The following is an 8,668-nucleotide window of genomic DNA, read 5'->3' on the forward strand; positions in this document are numbered from 1 at the left end:
CTGGCGTGGCGTGGCCATCAGAAAGCTGTGGCGAGCGGCGATGATTGGCGGGGGCTGGTGGCGTCGACGCCAGCCTGCTGCAGCATGGCCGGCGGGGCTTAGCGGGCCCATTTTCGGGCCTGGCCGGGCCAGGGGTGGCCTGGTATATGCCCCGCTGCCGTGTCCGGACGGCTACCGTGATGGTGCCGGAGGCGCGAGCCTCCCGCACGACGGCGGTGGAGGTGGTTCCCTCCCGCTCGGCCTCGGTGCTGCTGCTCCCGTCGCTTGGATCTTCTCTCCGGTCTTCTTGGCCTCGTGGTGGTGCTCGCAGCGAGACGGCGTTGGTGGCGGCGCAACCGTGATGGCGCATGGTTGGGCGGTGGTTTGGCTGGTTGGCTCCGATTGGCCGGCTGCCGTTGTTGGCATTTATTTCTTTTTTTTTTCTTTGGCCTTGATGTGCTGCTCGCCCCAACATTGCAATATGTATCATGGTGGTTTGCTTTGAAATACAAAGCGGGGGAAACCCTTTTTCGGTAAACCCAAAAAAGGAGGAAATCAAACAGAAACGATTCCCTTCAAAACGACCCAAAATGGCAAGTCCGGAGCAGCTAAGCAATCCGCACCTCCGCTGGAGGGGCCGAAGGCGTAGACGGCGCTCTCGGCGCTAGCGCTAGGGGCATCCGGCGCGCTCCTCGCCACCCACATGATATAGCCGGAGAAGTTCCGGATGGACTTCCGCGACTCCCCGATCAGCCGCAGCACCCGCAGCGCGGCCGCCTCGCCGATGTCCGCGAGCATCTGCCGCGCGCGGGGGTCGGCGTGCTGATCCAGCCGCGCCTCGATCCGCTCCAGCTCCCAGCCCACCGCGGCCGGGAGCGGCAGGGCCGGCGGAGCGCGCATTTGCGCTGGGGAGGCCGGGCCGGGGGTGCTCATTAGGGTTTAGGTCCTCCGCTCGGGTGAGGCGGAGGAGCCAAGGGGAGACGGCGGCTCGGCGGTGGGGCGTGCTCTCTCCCTCTCCACTCCCCACTCTGCCGAAGCTTTTTCGAAAAGAGTATGGGAACAGGGGCGCGAGCACTGGTCGGAGGAGTATACCGCTTCAAGGCTTCGAGGGGAAGGAGCTGGTGCGGCAGGTGGGCCCGGCGTGGATGGGACGGCGGACCGGGCCCTTGTGCCACGTGGCGGGACCTGGACACGCTTGGGAATGGCTGCTTGCCACTAGATAGCAAGTACAGTATAGTCCACGCTGCAGCCCGAGTAGTCCATTCGTCTGGCAGTCTGTGCAGCAGCTAGAATAGGCCAGTAGAAAATGCGTGAGTAGTCAATTCAAGCAGTCAAGCGGTGACTTTCTTGTAACTCCATTTGACCCATGCAAGTCACTCATTGGTGGTACAGCAGCTTGACGATCTCCTCTGCAGTGCAGGAGCCCTTTTCGAATGAATTTGTGCGCTCCTTCTTTGCACGTTTTGTTGATAGCAAGTGAGCAACGCAAGGGCAACTCGAGCGCGGTTCATCAAATCATCTTTAGGCTGGGCACAGCAGGGAGTAACTTATACTAGTGTCATGTATATGACACTAGTCTAAGTTACTATCTTTATAATGCAAAATAACATAGTAGTAGTGTCATAGACGGCTTCGTTTATTATTGTGATGTCCCTCTCTTAGAAAGGAATCACAATTAGGAAAAGGGATGAGAAGGGGACGAACAGGGGCGGAGGTTCAGAGGATAAGGATGGGAAGAGTTCTGATTATATCCATTTTCTTTTCTTAATAGTACAACCAGAGTCTGCATATTAATACACAGCTCCACACCCTCTTACAAATGGGCCCTACAGTCCCCAAACCACTGGCACGCAGGCCCGATACGCAACACCCACTCACGCCCGTCTCTCCTCTGTATCCACAGGGACTGAATCGGTTACACCGATTCTCCACTGTCAGGCTTTGAAGGATCTGAATGCATGACATCTTTCCCCCCTTGAGCTCCATCGCCTTCCCAAATGGCAGCTTCAGGAAAACGCTGGCGCAGCACATAATAATCTTCCCAGGTTGCACAGTCTTCAGGCAAATTAGACCACTGAATGAGTACTTGTGGAGCTGCTGCATTACCTTGTTGAACCATCCGGCGCTGTAGAATTGCCAAAGGTCGTGAAGCGGAGTCCAGCAGAGCTTGAGGAGGTGGCATGGCTTGAAATGTAGGAGCATAACTGGGATTGAATGCTTTGAGTTGAGAAACATGAAAAACAGGATGAACTTGACATCCATCGGGAAGCTCCAATCTGTACGCCACAGCACCAATTTGGGCCAGAATTTTGAAAGGGCCAAAGAACTTGAAGGATAATTTGGGACAAGGACGATTCACCACCGTAGACTGAGCATAAGGTTGAAGTTTGAGCAACACGGAATCCCCAACTTGAAACATTTTATCCACTCTATTTTTATCCGCCTGCTTCTTGATTCGAGCTTGAGCTTGAGTGAGATGACCGCGAAGCTGCTCCAAATGGACACTATCTGGTATAGGGAAATCCTTGGCCTGTGAGTCATCCGCCATGGTGACATTTGGCATTGCACCAAAGTTAGGCACTCTGCCATACAAAGCTTGAAATGGGGAACACCCAGCAGAGGTATGATAACTTGAATTATACCAAAATTCTGCCATGGGAAGCCATGAACGCCATTTGCCAGGTTTGTCATACACAACACAACGAAGATATTGCTCAACGCATTGATTAACACGCTCACTTTGTCCATCCGTCTGAGGATGGTAAGCAGTGATGTAGGACAATTTGGAGCCCAAAGCTGTGAATATATCACGCCACATGGCACTGGTAAATATCTTGTCACGATCGGTCACAATGGAAAGTGGAACACCATGTAATTTAATGATGGAATCCAAGAAAACTTTGGCCACAGAACTGGCAGTGAATGGATGTCGAAGAGGTATAAAATGGGCATATTTGGTAAAACGATCGACCACTACTAGAATAGTGTCATAACCCTCCGATCTTGGTAAAGACTCTATAAAATCCATGGTCAAATCATCCCAGGGTCGTTCAGGTATTGGCAGCGGCTGAAGTAACCCGGCTGGTTTGGTGTGTATAGGTTTAGCTTGCTGGCAAATTTGACACTGGCGCACAAAATTGTCCACTGATGTCTTCATTCCTGGCCAGTAGTACAACTTGCGCAAGCGTTGATAAGTAGCCTGCATGCCTGAATGGCCTCCCACAGGACTGTTGTGGAAAGCATCAATGAGCTTGGTTTGCAAAGCTAAGCTGGCATCAATGTACAATCGACCCTTGTACTTAATGAGACCATTGTCAAAGCATAGCCCTTGTTATCGGGTGATAGAATAGCCAAGTGACTGAGAAGATCCTGAGCAGTACTATCCATATCATAAGTATGCAGGACCTCTAACAGCCAATCAGGTTGACACAAAGTAAGGGCTTGACAGTTAAGAAGATGGCCAACCCTGTACAAGGAATCCGCAGCACTATTATCCACACCCCGCTTGTAGCGAAATTCAAATTGTAAGCCCACTAGCTTCGACATCGCTTTGTGCTGTAACTCAGTACCCAGCTGTTGATCACCCAACGCACACAAGGATTTGTGGTCAGTGAAAATAACAAAAGGCCCTCGCTGCAAATAGGTGCGCCAGTGATCAATGGCCATAATGACTGCAAGAAATTCTTTCTCGTAGATGGATAACTTGCTATCTTGGACACCAAGAGCTTTGCTCAAATATGCTATCGGATGCCCTTGCTGCATGAGGACTGCACCGATCCCAGTAGCACAAGCGTCTGTTTCGACAGCAAAGGGAACTTGAAAATCCGGCAAGGCCAACACAGGTGTGTTAACCATGGCCTGTTTCAGAGTATCAAAAGCTTGCTGTGCCTGCTCATTCCAATAAAAACCCTTCTTGGTAAGTAACCGTGTAAGAGATTTAGTGATCCAACTATACCTTGGTACAAATTTTCTGTAGTAGCCTGTGAGTCCAAGAAAACCTCGCAGTTCAGAAACATTTGTTGGCACAGGCCATTTCTCCATAGCACTTGTCTTTTCAGGGTCGGTGGCGACACCCATGTCCGAAATAATATGGCCCAGGTAATTGATGCTTGTTTGACCAAAAGAGCACTTAGATAGCTTGGCAAAAAACTGATTGTGTCGCAAAAGCTCCAGGACTTGCCGAAGGTGTTGAAGATGCTCTTCCCAGGAAGCACTGTACACGAGGATATCATCTAAGAAGACAATCACAAATTTGCGAAGGTACTGAGAAAATACCGAATTCATCACACACTGGAATGTGGCCGGTGCATTGGTAAGGCCAAAGGGCATTACTCGAAACTGAAAATGCCCATGATGTGTTTTGAAGGCCGTCTTGGGTTCATCATCCTCTCTCATTCGAATCTGATGATAACCTGCCCGCAGATCGAGCTTAGAGAAGAACTTAGTGCCGGCAAGTTCATCCACCAATTCATCCACAATTGGTAAAGGAAATTTATTCTTTATGGTGATGCTGTTCAATCTGCGATAATCTACGCAGAAACGCCATTGGCCATCCTTTTTTTTGACTAACAGGACCGGAGACGCATATGGACTCATGCTGGGCACAACAACTCCAGATGATAACATTTCAGCGACCTGGCGCTCAATCTCGTCCTTGTGCAAAGGAGAATAGCGATAGGGACGAGCATTGACTGGGGGTATACCTTGCTCAAGAGTGATAGCATGATCCAATGCGCGGTGTGGAGGTAAGTTCTTCGGCTCTTGAAAGATATCACCATATTCAGATAGTAATGCTTGTAGATCAGGAGCAATGGCCGTTGGCTTAGAAGCAACATCAGGTGGCATCACTGATTCTAGTATTGCAAGAGCCCATACATCATTGCCTGAGATGCACTTGTCCAATTGTTCAGGACTGATCTCCAACAATTCAGACTGAACCCCAAGTTGCATACCTTGCAGAGTGATCCATTGTCCATCTTTGGGTGCTATCAGTCGCTTGTTTGCCCAATCAGAGACCATAGGACTGAATTTCTTCAACCAATCCATGCCCAACACTGCATCATAACCTCCCAAGTCCAGAATGCGCATTTCGTCAGAAAAAGTGGTGCCATTATACCACCATGAGAGATTCTTAACAGCAGAGGTACAACTCATAAACTAACCATTTGCTACCCAAACACGCACTGGATTCACCGGAATAATGTCACAACCCGCACGAGAAACAAAGGCAGGATTGACAAAACTATGAGAACTCCCAGAATCAACCAATAACAACATGACTTGGGCCCCAACCATAGCCCGGAGGCGGAGTGTTTCAACATCCTCCGTCCCAGCCAAAGCATGAACAGATAATTGACAACATTGAGCCTCAGGCATTTTGTCAAGCAGATTCAAAGCATGTATAGTATCCTCGGAGAGAACCTCACCAAAATCACCCACTTCAATCATCAGAATTTATCCTGGCTTCTTGCATTGATGGTCTTTGGCATATTTGTCACTACACTTATAACACAACCCATTGGCACGGCGAAAGTCACGCAGTTGTCGCTCACGCGCAAAGTCATCTCCAGAGCGGCATGGAGGCACATCCACTCGAGGGGTGGCAGAAATGGATGGAGCCGCAGGTAGTGCTGGCGGGTGTTTCGTGGGTGCTGGAGGACGCCCTCGAGGATGATTGTGCAGATTCTCCTCCTCCTGGATGCGAGCAAGAGAAGCAGCTCGTGTGACACTGGTCGGCTTCTGGAGCCGCACCGCAGCACGCACCTCATCACTGAGACCAAAGGTAAACTGCGACACAAACCAACGGGGACTCAGCGTGGAATCCACTGAGAGAAGATGATACATGCAGGTTTCGAAGGCTTGCTTATACTCAACGACGGAGCCGGTCTGCTTGAGTTGCAGCAGTGTGGACATCTGGCCATCAAATTCATCGGCGCCAAACTCGTCAGTGACAGCAGTGATGAATGAGTCCCAACGCAACAAGCGATGCTGACGCTTGTATGCCTGCAGCCAGAGCGCCGCGTGGCCCTCAAAATACAGTGACGCAGTGCTGACCCAGTGGTGCGCTGGGACACGATACATGTCGAAGTAGACATAGCAGAGATCCACCCACAACAAGGGGTGGTCGCCGTTGAAGACCGGAAAATTGTGCTTGGGCGGCTTCGCGCGACAATCCCCATGGTCCGGTGCCGCAGCATCCGCCCCACGGTCGAACTGCTCGTCAGCTGCTAGTGGCCACGCGTGGCCTGGGAGAAGGGGTGGCCCGTTGTTGGCGAGACGGGGAACTCCCTTGTCGGCCTGCAACGGAGTACGCAGGGGAGGCGAGACGCGCAGGGTCTCAGCGTGTTGACGCTTGACGGTGTCGAGGTCACCCCCAAAATCTTCCACCTGTTTGGACAAGGCGGAGACCTCTTTCTTCAATTCCGCTGAGTGCTCCTCAAATTTCGTGGTGATGTTCCCCATTGATTTCTGGATCAACTCCTCAAGCGCCTTCCTCATCTCCTCCATGCTTTGAAGCACGAATCTAGTCTGGGCACTCGGTTTGCTATGAGCCGGAGTCATTGCGGCCTCTCCTGGATCAAGCGAACGCTAACTTCGGATTTACAGGAGTTCGGTCCGGAGGACGAACTCCAACCAGTTAGTCGATGTTACCGCTAAAATCTCGGAAATATGAAGCGCGCGACGGATCGGAACAAATCTCTGATTACCAATATGTGATGTCCCTCTCTTAGAAAGGAATCACAATTAGGAAAAGGGATGAGAAGGGGACGAACAGGGGCGGAGGTTCAGAGGATAAGGATGGGAAGAGTTCTGATTATATCCATTTTCTTTTCTTAATAGTACAACCAGAGTCTGCATATTAATACACAGCTCCACACCCTCTTACAAATGGGCCCTACAGTCCCCAAACCACTGGCACGCAGGCCCGATACGCAACACCCACTCACGCCCGTCTACAGGGACTGAATCGGTTACACCGATTCTCCACTGTCAGGCTTTGAAGGATCTGAATGCATGAGAGCGGACTTCCTGCACGCAGCGGCAGCTGGACGCAGATATCCAGCCGCCCGCTGTGCCGAGATGATGCGCGCATAAAATAAGCGAAAAAGTTACAACTGATGGATACAACGCCACATACAACCAAATACCGGGGCCATCTGTGCTCTGTGGGCTGGCACGGCGCGGTACACATCTGACACAAATGGGCAGCCATGCAGGGTGGCTGTACAGCGTGCGGGTGTGAAGCAGCCTTCTGACATAGGATGGGACATCTTTTTTGACTTTGCGACCGCTGGCGTGCACGGCAGTGCGCAACTCTCTCTGCGCACGTCGGTGGTCCATGCATGCACCCCTCCACGCTGCTTTGGGCTTAACAACATGTGGATAAATAATTAATTTAATTAAAATTTCATGGGTGGGGTTACATTCGCTCTCTTGCCAAACGAAACATATAACCAACACGCTGCCTGCTGCATGCACCCCGTCTAGTTTTTAAACTAATGTTAAACGCCGGATTAATGTGTTAATTGAAGAGTTAAATAGACAGATGTGATTACATTATTCCTCTCGCCCCACGGTGAAAGTTCAGTTAAACGCCGGATTGGATTAGAAAAGTTCACCAATCTATTCTCTGCCTGACTGCCTGCTAAGTGCACAACATATATTTTTAACTGAACCATTTTATTTTGCATCTGACTATTCGCCGTCGTCCCGATGGGTACACCCCCTCTGCATCTTTACTGCCAGCCAGCTGCCTTGTGTCAGGTGCTGCTGTCAGATGTGGTCTCCCAATACGCATATACTCCCTCCATTCCACAATGTAGTGCTTCCTCTATCTCCGTGCTTCAATTTTGATCGTAAATTTAACTACCAAGACTGATTGCGGCGGGAGCAAAAATTATATCAGTGAATTCGTATTCGAAAGAAGTTTTCAATTATATAATTTTTTCTCCCGTCGCAGTTGGTCTCGTTGGTTAAATTTATGGTCAAAGTTGGACCTCGGGAAGCGTGGGCGCACTATATTTTGAAATGGAGGGAGTACCGGACAAAACGAAAGCCAGCGTTCGGCAATACTTTAACTAGCACATTGCCTGATTCGAATCATGAAGACACGAGCGCCGTGGATGCGGTGCGTGCAGCTGCCGCTGCGTTCAGGATGCACTTCTCCTCAATGCATGACAATTATCTTGTAGACTCATCTTGTACTGAAAAGCGCTATGTTACAATAACATATTACGTTACTATTTTTCATTAACTACTTGTCACATAAGAAAAAAAAATGAAATGCGTTATGTTACTCGCTAAGTTACTCCCACTATGACTAGCCTTAGAGTAGATCTATCCACCCTTAATTATGGCAATACAACAAACGTAAAAAATAATAAAAATTACATCCAAGTTCGTAAGAGCAACTTCAACGGATCGACCCAAACGGACGATGTTTTAGTCCACTTTTTATCCGTTTGGGTCGGCCGCTCGCCCGGCGTCCGTCCTGTTTTAGATATGGTTCGGCAGTGCACTCAACGCGCTGACTCATTTCATGTCCACACGCAATTTTTTAAAAAGACCCGCGGCTATAAATCATGTCAGCGGCCATGTCTCATGCCGGCACCATGCCAGCGACGGCATACAATGTCGGCTTCAGAATATCATGCTGGCGCACTCACCAGCGGCCGACACACATGTCAGC

General features: G+C 50.1%; 1 protein-coding gene across 4 annotated transcripts in view; it reads right to left on the minus strand.

Annotated features, from left to right (window-relative positions):
* LOC123060583 (probable RNA-dependent RNA polymerase 3) overlaps positions 1-1,316 on the minus strand; it is a 20,303-nt gene extending 18,987 nt beyond the window's left edge. For 3 of the 4 annotated variants that reach the window (XR_006428034.1, XR_006428035.1, XM_044483355.1), the window contains exon 1: positions 603-1,299. Coding sequence is in view for 1 of the 4 variants with exons in the window: in XM_044483355.1 (XP_044339290.1) it covers positions 603-912 (310 nt within the window). In the remaining 3 variants the exon portion in view is untranslated. Of the gene's footprint in view, positions 1-602 lie in introns of all 4 variants that reach the window. The other variant, XR_006428036.1, reaches the window with a different exon arrangement.
* Between the last annotated feature and the right edge of the window lie 7,352 nt (positions 1,317-8,668).

Source organism: Triticum aestivum, chromosome 3A (assembly GCF_018294505.1).
Source record: "Triticum aestivum cultivar Chinese Spring chromosome 3A, IWGSC CS RefSeq v2.1, whole genome shotgun sequence".
NCBI classification, from domain to species: domain Eukaryota; kingdom Viridiplantae; phylum Streptophyta; class Magnoliopsida; order Poales; family Poaceae; genus Triticum; species Triticum aestivum.